The 16,318-nt window shown below is 39.5% G+C and overlaps 1 protein-coding gene across 1 annotated transcript in view; it reads right to left on the minus strand.

Moving 5' to 3' along the window:
- The window catches only part of TEX11 (testis expressed 11), a 290,530-nt gene that overhangs the window by 232,361 nt on the left and 41,851 nt on the right, over window positions 1-16,318 (minus strand). The window contains exon 7 of the mRNA XM_015127634.3: window positions 503-588. Coding sequence (XP_014983120.3) covers window positions 503-588 — 86 coding nt within the window. The remainder of the gene's footprint in view (window positions 1-502; window positions 589-16,318) is intronic.

The raw sequence follows: 16,318 nt of genomic DNA on the forward strand, positions 1-16,318 counted from the left end.
GAAGGCTGAGGTCAGAGGATCGCTTGAGCCCAGAAGGCAGAGGTTGCAGTGAGCAGAGATCATGCCACTGCACTCCAGCCTAGGTGACAGAGAGAGACCCTGAAAAAAAAAGGAAGAAAAAAAGAAAGAAAGGAAAAAAGGAAAGAAAGAAAGAGAGAGAGAGAGAGAGAGAAAGAAAGAAAGAAAGAAAGAAAGAAAGAAAGAAAGAAAGAAAGAAAGAAAGAAAGAAAGAGAAAGAAAGAAAGAAAGAGAAAGGAAGGAAGGAAGGAAGGAGGAGGAGGGAGGAAGGAGGAGGAAGGGAGGAAAGAAGGAGAACACATTTTTGTATGAACTGGCAATGTGTAAAAATAATAAACAATACATGTTAAAAGAGTAAATAAATATAGCATGTTGGTTTCTGAAGTCAGAGAAGGTTTAAACTGCCGAAGTACTCTACAGTAAATATTAACTGACATCTATGATAATATTCCTGAATTTACATTCAGTTTTTTGTTTATGTTACCTAAGCCAGAAAGAACTTTCTTCGTATTTATTATTCTTCTGGGTTCCTACTCCAAAGTTGTAACAGAGATGATGAAGACTTGAAGTCTGCAATATAAAAAAAAAAATCCATGAGATTCATGATTTCCTTAAATCCCAACACACTTCGGGAGGCCGAGGTGGCAGTGAGCCATGACGGTGCCACTGCACTCCAGCCTAGGAGACAGAGCAAATCTCCGTCTCAAAAAACAAACAAAAACATACTTAATGTGTCCTATACATCAAAATAAGCTTCCTCATCAAAACCTCTCAATTTGTATAAAGAAGAACTGCAAAACATTCAGGTTGGGGAATTAGTTATGTATGAAAAAGTATCATAATAAATTAATTACTAATAGAAGTTAAAAGATGCTTTGTAACAGGAAACGAGAAACCCAATCATTGCCCAGCCAAAGGGCAGGCTAAAACCCGCTTTTGGTTGCCAGATCCAGTTAAAGGCACTAGAGCAGAGAGTATATTCAAAGACAAAAAATCACTATTGACGAGGAGTGAGGTTGGGAAATGAATGATTTTTTTTTCAAAATTGAGACAACTTTAAAAATTCTAAAGTTCTGAAATGTGTCCAAAGCATTATCTAGTCAAAAGACTTATTTAGAAATAGTTTCATGGACACTCTTTAGCAACAACAATCATTTTCTTTACATAAATTACCATTGAAATGAAACTAGGAACAAGCGTATGAATGTTGCCTTGGGAATCAGCATCTCAGTCCCTGCATTAATGCCATGTTTTACATAATTTTCATCTCTCAAAATACTGGGAAATGGCATAGGAGAAATTTTAATGCTAATAATTTATCCAAATATCCCCTCATTATTTATAGAAACCACCTATCTAGAGAATTTGATTACACCCATATAAAAAGTCCTTTATAAGTTTTACCCAAGACTACAGAAGTAGATCCTCAACTAAGAATCCAAGGTCTGAAGCAAGTTATTAATAAGTAATGTGTAAAGACCTGTCTTGCTTCAAAAAAGTTTCCCTTTGAATTACAGTACATTCAGATAGCAGAAGTTCAATATGCATGTCTGAGCACATCAGACCTACTATATACCTGAATCTAAAATAAAGAATAGGCCAGGCACGGTGGCTCACACCTGTAATCCCAGCACTTTGAGAGACCAAGACAGGTGGATCACTTGAGGTCAGGAGTTCAAGACCAGCCTGGCCAACATGGAGAAACCCCGTCTCTATTAAAAATACAAAAATTAGCCAGGCATGGTGGCAGGTCCCTATAATCCGGGCTACTCAGGAGGCTGAGGCAGGAGAATCTCTTGAACCCAGGAGGTGGAGGTTGCAGTAAGCCGAGATCATGCCACTGCACTCCAGCCTGGACGACAGAGTGAGACTCCGTCCCTAAAAAAAAAAAAGAAAAGAAAAGAAAAGAAAAAGAAAGAATGAATGAGACCAAGTGCTTGATAGCACTACACAGCGACTATGGTCAATAATAATTTAATTATAAATTTTAAGCTGGGCGCCGTGGCTCAAGCCTGAAATCCCAGCACTTTGGGAGGCCAAGGTGGGTGGATCACTTGAGGTCAGGAGTTTGAGACCAGCCTGGCCAACATGGTGAAACCCTTCTCTACTAAAAATAGAAAAATTAGTTGGGCGTGGTGGCGGGCACCTGTAATCCCAGCTACTTGGGAGGCTGAGGCAGGAGAATCACTTGAACCTGGGAGGCGGAGGTTGCAGTGAGCTGAGATTGCGCCACTGCACTCCAGCCTGGGCAACAGAGACAGATTCCATCTCAAAATAATAATAATAATTATTATTATTATATAAATAATATACTTTAAAAAATACCTAATGTAGTTCAGTTGGATTGTTTGTAACACAAAGGATAAATGCCTGAAGGGATGGATACTCCATTTTCCATGATGTGATTATTATCAATTGCATGCTTATATCAAAACATCTTAATGTACCCCATAAATATATACATCTATCATATACCCACAAATGTAAAAATTTTATATTTAAAAGAAGTAAAATAAAATAAATTTGCAACACATTTCTCAATAGTCACATCAGAAGCTAGATGAGAATCTAACTGATGTTTTCAAAATACTCAGCAAAAATTATTTCCAAGTCCAAATTTTATATCCAGTGAAAGCATAAATTATGATGGTACAATAAAAATATGTTTGGACATGCAAACTCTTCAAACTGTTTTCATCCCATGAAACCTTTCTCAAGAAGCTACTGGAGGATATGCCCCCCAAAATTTAGGGAGTAAAATCAGAAAAAGAAAGACATAGAATTCAAGAAACAGGGTTACAATCTATGAGGGAGTTGAAAGGAATTCCCAAGTCAATGGAGGAGGAAAATCTCAAAACGATAACTGAACAGGATGCTTTCACAACAATCTGTACACATGAGAGAAGATTAGAAACTATGACAGTTATTTCTTTAAGCAAGTGAAACTGATAAAATAACTAATATATTCTAACATATTGAAAAGAAGTTTACATAATTAGGGAAGAAATAATACCAAGTACATGAAATACTAAGTAATCAAGAAAACCAATACAATTAACTCCAGGGAAAAACAAACTTTTGTGCAAGAAAAGAAAAGTAATCATGATACTTTATATGATTCAACTATGATGGTATTCACATAACCGCTGGAATGTAAACACTAAATATTAATCTAATCAAAGTTATGGTAAACTGTATAGAGTTGATGGAGTGACAGGAAGTGAGCATATGTGTTGGGGGTAGAGGGAAAAAGAAAAGGAACTAAATTCACCTTCTAAAGTGGGAAGTCAATATATAATATCTAAAAGTAAAAAAAAAAAAAAATCAAGCAACACACAGTATAAGAACACTATGAAGATACATGGAGGTAAATACAAAAAGAGCCAACTAAAATAACTAAAGTAGCTGTTATGTGAGATAAAAATAAGCCCGAAAGTCGGGATGGGTACTGGTGATCTTGGTTTTTCAGGGTTAGTTTTGTTTTGTTTTTTGAGATAGAGTCTCGCTCTGTCGCCCAGGCTGGAGTGCAGTGGTGCGTTCTCGGCTCACTGCAACCTCTGCCTCCCAGGTTCAACCCATTCTCGTGCCTCAGCCACCGGAAGAGCCAAAATTACAGGCACCCGCCACCAACCCTGGCTAATTTTTCATAGGTACTGGTGATTTTGTAACAAGACCTGTAAAGTTATTTTGCTCTTTAAACTATGTATAGATACACGCTGAAAAAAAAGAATTACATGTAACAAGTAGGCATTAAAAAGTAATATGAACAGACACTTCTCAAAAGAAGACATTTATGTGACCAACAAACGTGAAAAAAAGCTCGTCATCAGTGGTCATTAGAGAAATGTAAATCAAAACCACAATGAGATACCATCTCACACCAGTTAAAATGGTGATCATTAAAAAGTCAGGAAACAACAGATGCTGGAGAGGATGTGGAGAAATAGGAATGCTTTTACATTGTTGGTGGGAGTGTAAATTAGTTCAACCACTGTGGAAGACAGTGTGGTGATTCCTCAAAGATCTAGAACCAGAAATACCATTTGACCCAACAATCCCATTACTGGGTATACAGCCAAAAGATTATAAATCATTCTCCATAAAGACACATGCACACATATGTTTATTTCAACACTGTTCACAACAGCAAAGACTTGGAACCAACCCAAATGCCCATCAATGATAGACTGGATAAAGAAAATGTGGCACATATACTCCATGGAATACTATGCAGCCATAAAAAACGATGAGTTCATGTCCTTTGCAGGGACATGGATGAAGCTGGAAATCATTCTCAGCAAACTAACACAGGAACAGAAAACCAAACACCACATGTTCTCACTCATAAGTGGGAGCTGAACAATGAGAACACATGGACACAGGGAGGGGAAAATCACACACTGGGGCCTGTCGGGGGGTGGGGAGCTAGGGGAGGGATAGCATTAGGAGAACTACCTAATGTAGATGACAGGTTGATGGGTGCAGCAAACCGACCACGGCACGTGTATACCTATGTAACAAACCTGCACATTCTGCACATGTATCCCAGAACTTAAAGTATATTTTTTTAAAAAAGTAAACCCTATACTTTAAAAAATAACAGTGACAACCTGAGCTAAAAATTAACATTGATATTTGTTAGAATGAATCATAAATGTTCTAATGGCTACATAAAGAGCCTCAAAAACATGAACAAACCTGGCCAAACTTTCCATATACTGTGCATATTTAGTTTAAAAGTATACGACTCACTTAAAATTTACGGAACGTGTCATTACAACTATTCCAATGAGTCATTTTTAAGGCTCAAATGATTTTGAGTTTGGAATGAAACTAGATAACTTTAAATGATTAGGCGCTCCCAGATACGTAAAGCAGTGGGCAGAAAGGTCTACAGAAAGCAATTATATGCCTACTAGCCCATAACAGGCAGAAAACTGAGTTTTACGTCAAGAGCAGTAATTCATTTATGTGCCAAGAGATTGAATGTTACTACAGAGAGAAATGTACAGAATATTTACACATTATCTTTCAAATATTTGGCTATAAAATGGTAAATTCAAATAGGCAAAAGAGAATAAAAGAATTGTAATAAAGAGTAAGCAGCCTAGACCTCATTTAGAAGCTTTGTGCCCCACAGAGCAGCAATGAAATCTAGCTGAATCCTGAATGAATTACTTCAAAGAGTTTCACACATCAATTGGCCATTTACTTTGCATAAATAAAAGTTTCATAATGAAGTAAAACTCTATACAGAAGATAAATTCTAGAAGAAACTAAAGATAGAAATAAAAGATAAAAAAGCAAGCCAAAGCCTACAAACTACTCAAAATAAAATTCTGATTAACAGGAGAAGGAGGTAAAGAATTAAGTAAACAAGCTGCTACCAGAGATTTTTATTATAAAAAATACATACATAGGCACACATACCCTCTGCGCTATGGCTCAGGGATTCCCTAAATTGAGGACTAGGAATTTTTATACTGAAGTGATCTTTGAGACCATGTTGTCATACACTCTCACTTTACAGATGAGAATACTGATTTTCAAAGCAGTGAAATGTCTCACAACTAGACATACTAATGAGTAGCTCCTCCTACAAGGCTGTACACAGATCATGAACATTATCTTGAGTAATTAATTACATGAGTCTCAAATATCAAAGAAAGAAATCCTATGTTCCACTTATAAAAGTAAGTATATGCAAACGTCTTTTAAAATAAATGTTCAAAATAAAAGAATTTTCTAACTCTAACTAAATCAGGACGTTCCATTAAATAAAACATTACTGTATCCCAGTTATTCCAGTTAATAAATTTATTACTATAAACTTACAGAAGCTGAACACTAAATCATTACAGTAGTTCACCCCATCCATGGTTTTCCCTCCTGCCATGACTTCAGTTACCCAAGGAAAGAAGGGTAAGTATAATAAAATAAAGTATTTTAAAAGAGAGAGAGATCACATTCACATAACTTTTATTATAGGATATTGTTATAATTATTCTACTTTATTAGTAGTATTATTCATTTCTTACAGTGTCTAATTTATAAATTAAAATTTTTCATAGGTGTGTATATATAGGAAAAAACATAGTATATATAGGATTTGGTACTACGCGCAGTTTCAGGTATCCACTGTACATCTTGGAACATGTCCCCCACAGATAAGGGGAGACTACTGCATTGCTATCCATTTCATTGCTTGATTTCACATCTCTGTCAAACTTCTACAAGTGCTGTGTGGCATATATTTACTTTAAAATAGAAGTTAATTAAGTTTGACTTGCTTAAGAGTATGTTTTTTTGGTTTTGATTTTTAAGGACTTCACAAAATCATCTTAAAAGGATTAAAGACATCTTTTTAAAATTTCATTTTTTTTTAACTTTTTATTTCCATAGGTTATTGGAGAACAGGCAGTGTTTGGTTACATGAGTAAGTTCTTTGGTGGTGATCCGTGAGATTTTGGTGCACCCATCACCCGAGCAGTATAAACTGCACCCAATTTGTAGTCTTCTATCCCACATCCCCTTCCCACCCTTTCCCCCTGAGTCCCCAAAGTCCACTATGTCATTCTTACGCCTTTGCATCCTCATAGCTTAGCTCCCACTTATGAGTGAGAACATACGATGTTTGGGTTTCCATTCCTGAGTTACTTCGCTTAGAATAATAGTCTCCAATAGGATTAGAGGCATACTGATGTCATCACCCATTACTCCATGACTGGCATCCATTCTTTATGTACTTTCTCTTCCTATAGCAGTGGCCACTTGAATAACAGGTATTTTAAAAATTTATTTTTATAGTTCTATAATTTTCCAGGGGGACAGAGATTCTGAGGACTGAGTGGTCTCCCCGATAAGATTCTATGCGATCAGTCTAGTATAAGAAAGTATTCTCATGCCTGTAATCCCAGCATTTTGGGAGGCTGAGGCGGGCAGATCACTTGAGGTCAGGAATTTGAGACCAGCTTGGCCAACATGGTAAAACCCCCAGCCCTATTGAAAATACAAACATTAGCCAGGCACGTGGTGCATGTCTGTAATCCCAGCTACTCGGGAGGCTGAGGCAGGAGAATCGCTTGAACGTGGGAGGTGGTAGTTGCAGTGAGCAGAGATCATGCCACTGCACACCAGCCTGGGTGACAGACTGAGTGAGACTCTGTCTCAAACAAACAAACAAAGAAAGTATTATTCTTCCACCCAGGAGATGAGTATGTAGATTCAGAGCCCAAATAGGGTGAGAGAACATAGACATGAAATAATGGTAAGGTAAAGCGAGTCAGAGTAGAAGGAAGAGGGTAAGCACCCAGGGAGAGAAACCCAAAATGAATAGTCAGAGCATGAGCATGGAGAAGAGGGCGTCCTCACAGTGAACAGAGTGGCAGAGAACATGGAAGATTGGTAACATACAGGGGTACTGATTAAATACATAAATACATTAAGGATAATTGAAGCCAAGTTTTTTGTTACTGGAGAAGAGAATTAGAAATATGAAAAGGGACAAAATTAGGATGAATATTTTGTTGTTGGATTGAAACAGACGGTATCATGGTTTTCAGTATATTAGAGATGATAGAAGATAGATAGATAGATAGATAATAAATAATATAGATAAATATAATGGAAGTGTATAAGTGTATATTACACACACACACACACACACACACACACACACACACACACACGCTCTTTCCACTGTGAGGGTCTGAGAGAGCAGTGACATCCCAAAAGCAATGAGGATGCGTAATGCCCAGATCTTGGCTTCTAAATAAGATTTTCTACTAAAAGAAATAAGGACTCCTGAGATAATTAGCTAATTTCATGGCTTGATCAAGAAAGCACACACGTGCCTGTAGTCCCAGAAGGCTGAGGTGGGAAGACTGCTTGAGCCCGGGAAATCGAGGCTGCAGTGAGCTTAAAATACAAAAATTAGTCGGGCATGGTGGGGCATGCCTGTAATGCCAGCTACTCGGGAAGCTGAGGCAGGAGAATCGCTTGAACCTGGGTGGCAGTAGTTGCAGTGAGCCAAGATCATGCCACTGCACTCCAGCCTGGGTGACTCAGCCTGGGTGGCAGAGTGAGTGAGATCACATCACTGCACTCCAGCCTGGGTGACAGAGTGAGACCCTGTCTCAAAAAAGGAAAGAGGAAAAAGGAAAAACACACACACACACACACACACACATATCGGCCTTAGTCAGTTTGTGTCACTATAAAGGAACACCTGAGGAAGAGTAATTTTTTTTCACATTTTCTGTCACTCCTTTGGTAATTTATTTTAAAATGAGGTTCGTTTGATTAACGTTTTTGCAGGTTGTACAAGGTGGTGCCGGTATCTGCTTCTGATGAGGGCTTCAGGCTGCTTCCACTCATGGTGGAAGGCAAAGAGAAGCTGGTCTGCGCAAAAGTCACATGGCTAGAGAGTGGAAGCAAGAGAGAGAGCAGAGGGAGATGGCAAGCTCTTTTAAATAACCAGCTCTAGCAGGAACTAATAGAGGGAACTCACTCATTACCACGGGGACTGCACCAAGCCATTCATGAGAGATCTGCCTTCATGATACAAACACCTCCCACTAAGCCCCACCTCCAACATTAGGGATGAAATTTCAACATGAGATTTGGTTGGGTGGGTGGGTGGCATCAAACATTGAAACCATACCACAGCCTTAAAGGAAGAACACCAGAATTCAAATTAACACCAAACTGGTGGTAAGTTTACCATTCTTTTCCTGTAATGCGCCCTAGCCTAAACTTAATGCAGCCAGAAACTCAGAAGCGAATGCTGTGGTACAGACTGAGGGTGCTTCTCTACTTCTGGCTTGAGTTGCTCAGAGAAAGTGCAAATATTCAGTTTTGGTTTTTGTTTCATCTTTCTTCCATTCTCTTGTGCTCAGGCCCTAAGCAATCCCATGGTGGCAACAGCAGTGGTAGCTAGGGGAAACCATAATACTCAAAACTTTGACAGAGGAAAACCTTACTCTCCGTTCAGTGCAGTAGTAGTTCCCACAGGATGGGGCAAACTCCCACTGCTTTTTTTCCTCTGCCTGTTTCTTCCTATTGCTTGGCCCCAGTCACAGTGCAACTGCAGATTATGGATAGTTACTGGTTAGAGGACTGAAAAGGATAGCTCAGAGAACCAGAAATTACCAAGAAGATCATAGAGAGAGAGAGAGAGGAGCTCAGAAAAGCAACAAAATAAAGTTGATTAAGTTCAAGGCTCATCCTACAACCTCAACAACCAGGAATCTCAACCTAATTTACATAACAAAAACTTTGATAACTGAGCTAACAGATAAACCTCTGCCAAGTACCGGGACTGACCAATGAGTGTTGCATATGCAAAACAAACCTGAAGCGCATTGCAAAATTGAAACAACATTGGAACCATAACCCACAAAAAAATGAGTTTAAAATTTACCTGAATCTACGAGATTGATTACCTGCTATAATAAAAATATCAACATTCCCCCAGAATTTAGACAAGACCCAGAAGCCAAAAAAGTAATACAGAAAACGTATAGGGGTAGGGTGCGTTGGCTCATGCTTGTAATTCCAGCACTTTGGGAGGCGGAGGTGGGCAGATCACTTGAGGTCAATTCTGAGACCAGCCTGGCCAACATGGCGAAACCCCGTCTCCACTAAAAATACAATAATTAGCTGGGCGTGGTGGTGTACACTTGTAATCCCAGCTACTCGGGAGGCTGAGGCAGGAAAAGCGCTTGAACCCAGGAAATGGGTTGCAGAAAGCTGAGATCGTGCCACTGCACTCCAGCCTGGGTGTGAAAGAGCGAGACTCAGTCTCAAATAAAATAAATAAATAAATAAATAAATAATCACCTTATAAGAGACGCTGGTCGGGCGCAGAGGCTCATGCCTGTAATTCCAGCGCTTTGGGAGGCCGAGGTGGGTGGTTCACCTGAGGTTAGGAGTTCGAGAGCAGCCTGGCCAACATAATGAAACCACCCCCAGTCTCTACTAAAAATACAAAAATTAGGCGGGCATGGTGGCTCATGCCTGTAATCCCAGTTACTTGGGAGGCTGAGGCAGGAGGATCGTTTGAACCCAGGAGGTGAAGGTTGCAGTGAGCCAAGACTGTGACATTGCACTCCAGCCTGGGCAACAAGAGCGAAACTCCGTGTCAAAAAAAAAATGTTAAAATAAGGGCGGGGCAAGATCATGGAATAAAAGCCTGCATTGTTTGTCCCCTCCACTGGAACACCAAATTTTAACAACTGTCTGCACACAGAAAAGCACCATCACAAGAACCAAAATCAGGTGAACACTCACAGTACCTGGTTTTAACTACATATTGTAGAAAGACACATTGAAGAGGGCAGGAGAAACAGTCTTGAATCGCCAAGGCCACCCCTCCCCCATCCCCTAGCAGCAGCTATGCAGTGCAGAGAGAGAATCTGTGCACTTTGCAGAGGAAGAGCACAGCGGCTGGGAAACTTTATATTGAACTCAGTGCTGCACAGTCACAGTGGAGAAAAAAGTCCTGCTGGGTTCAGCCAGCGCCTGTGCACAGAGGGAGCATTTGGACCAGCCTTAGCCACAGGAGAATTACCCTCATCCCAGTGGTGGGAACTTGAGTTTTTTGGCAAGCCTCGCCACTGTGGGCTGAAGTGCTCTGGGGTCCTACATAAACTTGAATGGCAGTCTAGGGCACAAGTACTGCAATTCCAAGGCAACTCCTAGTGGAAGGCTGGGCTTAGAGCCAGTGAATTTGCCACGTGACCTAGGGAGACACCAGCTGGCACAGCAAAGGGAGGGCTTGCACCATCCCTTCCCCAACCCCAGGCAGTAAAGCTCATAGCAATGAAAGTGACTCCTTCCTTCTGCCTAAGGAGAGGAGAGGGAAGAGTAAAGAGGACTTTGTCTAGCATCTTGGATACCAGCTCAGCCACAGTAGGACAGGGCACTGGGCAGAGTAGTGAGGCCCCCATTCCAGGACCTAGCTCTCAAACCACATTTCTAGACACATCCTGGGCCAAAAGGGAACCCACTGCCTTGAAGGAAAGGATCCAGTTCTGGCAGGATTAATCACCTGCTGACTAAAGAACCCTTGGTATAACCCTGGAATAACCATTAATGACCCAGGGAGTACACCATGGGCCTTGGGCTCTGAGAAGTGCTGGCTTCAGGGGACACCCAGCACATTCCCAGCTGTGGTGGCACCAGTGAAAGACTCCTTTTGTTTGAGAAAAGCAGAGGAAAAGTAAAGAGGACTTTGTACTGCACTCTAGGTACCAGCTTGGCTCTTGGGTTCCCCAAATCCAGGTGTAGCCTCTTGGACAGCATTTCTCATCCTGGGCCACAGGAGAGCCCACTGCCCTGAAGGGTGAGTCCCAGACCTGGCAGCATTCACAAGCTGATGGAAGAGACCTTGAGCTTTATATGAACATCAGTGGTAGCCTAGCAGAACACCCCATGGACCACTGATGGTGGCAGCCACAGGGAGAGGCTCCTCTGCCTGTGGAAAGGGAGGGAAGAGTGGGAAGGGCTTTGTATTGTGATTTGAGTGCCAGCTTAACTGCAGTAGAATAAAACATCAGGTAAATTACTAAAGTTCCTGACTCCAATTGCTGGCTCCCAGAGAGCATCTTTGGATACACCCAGGTTGGGGAGGAACTCACCATCCTAAAGGGAAGGGCCTTCCTTGGGCAAGGTCCAGTGCTGTGCTGGCTTCGAGTCTGACACAGCACAGGCCCAGTGCTTGCATCACCACACCCCCAGCTCAACACAGAGACAGTGACTCCATATGTTTCAGAGAAAGTAAGGGTAAAGAACAAGAGCTTCTGCCTGGTAATCCAGAGAATTCTTTCAGATGTTATCCAAAGTCATCAAGGCAAGTACCCTTTATGGGTCTACAAGAAACACAGCATTATTAGACTTGGGGTCCAAGTCTCTTTGAATAACTGGAAGGCCTTCCCAAGAAGGACTGGCATGAGCAAGCCTAGATCGAGAAGACTACAATAAATACCTAACTCTTCAATGCCCAGACACCAAAGAATATCTACAAGCATCAATACCATCCAGGAAAACAAGACTTTACCAAATGAATTAAATATGGCACCAGGGACCAATTCTGGAGAAACAGAGATATGTGACTTTTCGGATAGAAAATTAAAAATAGCTATTTTGAGGAAACTCAAAGAAATTCGAGATAACACAAAGAAAGAATTCGGAATTTTATCAGATAAATTTAACAAAGAGACTGAAATAATTTAAAAGAATCAAGCAGAAATGCTGGAGTTGAAAATGCAATTGACATGCTTAAGAATGCATCAGTCTCTTAGCAGCAGAATTGATCAAGTAGAAGAAAACTAGTGAGCTTCAAGACAGGCTATTTGAAAATATACAATCAGAGGAGACAAAAGAAAAAAGAATAAAAAAGCATGAAGCATACTTACATGATCTAGAAAATAGCCTCAAAACGGTAAATCTAAGATCCATTGGCCTTAAAGAGGAGGTAGGGAAAGAGCTATGGGTAAGAAGTTTATTCAAAGAGATAATATCAAAGAATACCCCAAACCTGGAGAAAGATATCAACATTCAAGTATAAGAAGGTTACAGAACACCAAGCAGATTTAACCCAAAGAAGAACACCTCAAAGCATTTAATAATCAAACTCCCAAAGGTCAAGGATAAAGAAAGAATTCCAAAAACAGTAAAAGAAAAGAAAAAAAATCACATACAATGGAACTTCAATACATTTGGCAGCCAACTTATCAGCAGAAACTTTACAGGCCAGGAAAGAGAGGCATGACATATTTAAAGTGCTGAAGGAGAAAAAAAAATGTTTACCCTAGGATAGTATATCCAGCGGAAAGTATCTTTCAAACATGAGGGAGAAATAAAGACTTTCCCAGACAAACAAAAGCTGAGGGATTTCATCAACACCAGACCTGTCCTACAAGAAATGCTAAAGGGAGTTGTTCATTCTGAAAGAAAAGGATGTTAATGAGCAAGAAGAAGTCACCTGAAGGTACAAAACTCACCGGTAATAGTAAGCACACGGCTGGACACAGTGGCTCATGCCTGTAATTCCAGCACTTTGGGAGGTCGAGGCAGGTGGACTGCCTGAGGTCAGGAGTTCAAGACCAGCCTGACCAATATGGTGAAACCCCATCTCTACTAAAAATACAAATATTAGCCGGGTCTGGTGGTGTGCGCCTGTAGTCCCAGCTACTTGGGAGGCTGAGGCAGGAGAAGTGCTTAAACCCGGAAGGCAGATGTTGCAGTGAGCCGAGATCACGCCACTGCACTCCAGAGCCTGGGTGACAGAGCAACATTCTGTCTCAAAAAAAAAAAAAAAAAAAAAAAGAAAGAAAGAAAAACAAAAAAAAGTTAAAAATTAGGGGAACAAAGTTAAAGTGTAGAGTTTTTATTAGTTTGTGTATGTGTGTGTGTGTCTCTTTGTTAATACAATCAGTGTTACACTGTCATCAATTTAAAATAATGAGTTATAAGATAGCATTTGCAAGCCTCATGGTAACCTGAAACTGAAAAACAACGAATACACAAAAAATAAAAAGCAAGAAATTAAATCATACCACCAGTGAAAATCACCTTCACTAAAAGGAAGACAGGAAAGAAAGAAGTGGAATAGAATAAAAAATAGAAAACGAAAACAATCAGAAAACAAATAACAAAGTGCAGGAGTAAGTCCTTACTTATCAGTAATAACACTGAATGTAAATAGACTAAACTCTCCAATCAAAAGTGGTTGAACGGATTAAAAAAAACAAAACAAAAAAACAAGACCCAGTGATCTCTTGCCTACAAGAAACACACTTCCCCTATGAAGATACGCATAGATTGAAAATAAAGGGATCGAAAAAGATATTCCATGACAACGGAAACCACAAAAGAGCAGGAGTATCTATACTTATATCAGACAAAATGGATTTCAAGACAAAAAAATTAAGGAGAGAGAAAAAAAGGTCACTATATAAGGATAAATTGGAAAATTCAGCAAGAGAAAATAACAGTTTTACATACACATGCACCCAACACTGGAGCACTCAAATATATAAAGCAATTATTAGAGGGAAAGAGAGAGATAGACCTCTGGTCAATGAGGTTTTTTTTTGGATATGACTCCCACAGGTGACAAAAGCAAAAATAGGCAAATGGAATTGCATCAAACTAAAATGCTTCTGCACAACAAAGGAAACAATCAAAAGAGTGAAGAGACAACCTACAGAATAGGAGAAAATATCCACAAATCATACATCTGATAAAGAGTTAATCTCCAAAATATACGAAGAACTCAAACACTTCAATAGGAAGTAAACAACCCAATGAAAAAATGGGCAAAAGACGTGAATAGATATTTCTCTAAGGAAGACATACAAATCAGCAACAAGTATATGAAAAAATGCTCAACATCACTAACCATCAGGGAAATGCAAATTAAAATCACCATGAGATATCACCTCACATCTGTTAGAATGTCTATTATCAAAAAGACGAAAGGTAAGTGTTGGCAAGGGCATGGAGAAAAGGAAACCTTTGTACACTGCTGGTGGGAATGTAAATTAGTACACCCACTATAGAAAACAGTATAGAGGTTGCTTGAAAAATTAAAAATGTAACTACCATATGATCCAGCAATCGCACTTCTGGATATATACCCAAAGGAAATAAAATAAGTATCTTTAAGAGATATCTGCAATCCCTTGTTCACTGCAGCATTATTTACAATAGCCAAGCTATGGAATCAACCTAAGAGTCCAGCAAGGGATGAATGGGTAAAGAAAATGTGCTATTTGTATACAATAGAATACTATTCAGCCATAAAAAAGAAGGAAATCCTGCCATTTGTGATAACACAGATGAACCTGGAGGACATTAAGCTAAGTGAAATAAGCCAGCCACAGAAAGACAAATACTGACTGCACGATCTCACTTACATGTGGATTCTGAAAAAGCTCAGTTCATAGAAGTAGAGAGTATAAAGGTGGTTGCCATGGGTTTGGGGAATGGATGAGGAGACATTGGTCAAAGGGAACAAAGTGTCCAAGCACAGTGGCTCCCGTCTACAATCCCAGTACTTTGGGAGGCTGGGGCAAGAGGACTGCCTGAGCCCAGGAGTTCAAGATCAGCCTGTGCAACATAGTGAGACCCCCATCTCTACAAAAAAAACAACTAGCCAGCCTTGGTGGCACACACCTGTAGTCCCAGCTACTCAGGAGGCTGAGGTGGGAGGATCACTTTAGCCCAGGAGGTTGAGGCTGCAGTGAGCCAGGATCATGCCACTGCACTCTAGTCTGGCAACAGAGCAATACTCTATTTTGTCAAATAAAAGGGGAGAGGGTACAAAGTTTCATTTAGGCTGTATGAATAAGTTCTGGGGCTGTACTATATAGCACAGTGACTATAGTTAATATTATAATAATGTATTGTATACTTGAAAATTGCTAAGAAAGTAGATCTTAAATATTTCTCCACAAAAAAACCTGTGTGAGTTGATGAATATATAAATTGGCTTGATGGTGATCTTTTCATGATGTATAATATATCAAAATATCATGTTATATATAATAAATATATACAAATTTTGTCAATTATACCCCCAATAAAGTTAGAAAATTGGAGGAAAAAAGAATAAAGTTGGTGAAAGTAGAATGAGAAATTAGATTTTCCATAGTTTCAGTGTATCACTCACAAAATGATACAGGTTTACAGCAAAAAGAACTGGAAGACACGATCTTAATCAAAAGATTAAAGCTAGCACCACCAATAATAGTATAAGTCAATCCTGTATACCACCTAATAGGAAGCCATGAGTAGAACATAGAATCTCTTCTGTGATTTTCTGGCCTCAAATTCATAACCTGTTCTAATCATGAGGAAACTCTGGCTAAACCCATATTAAATCACATGTAATCTTCAAAACTGCCAAGATCATGAATAGCAAGGCAAGAATGAGGAGGTGTTCCAGATTTCCAGATTGAAGGAGCCTGAAGACTATGTATAATTCTAGATTGAAACCATTTTCTATATAGAACATTATTGGAAAATTTGAATGACGTTTCCAGGCAAAGGGTATACAGGAGTTCTTTGTACTATTCTTATAACTTTTCTATAAATATGAAATTGTTTTAAAAGTTTTTAAAGCCTAGAAGAATGTCTGATGTGACACATAACAGGCAACATATAAATGTTTACTGAATTAACTTCTACATTATGACACCCAATTTGGGGAAAAAATAAGACCAATCTCACAAATAGGTACGATGTATGCAATACTGGGAACATTCTCCCTAATACCAAATTATATCTCCATTAT

The sequence above is a fragment of the Macaca mulatta genome, chromosome X (assembly GCF_049350105.2).
Source record: "Macaca mulatta isolate MMU2019108-1 chromosome X, T2T-MMU8v2.0, whole genome shotgun sequence".
In the NCBI taxonomy this organism is placed as follows: domain Eukaryota; kingdom Metazoa; phylum Chordata; class Mammalia; order Primates; family Cercopithecidae; genus Macaca; species Macaca mulatta.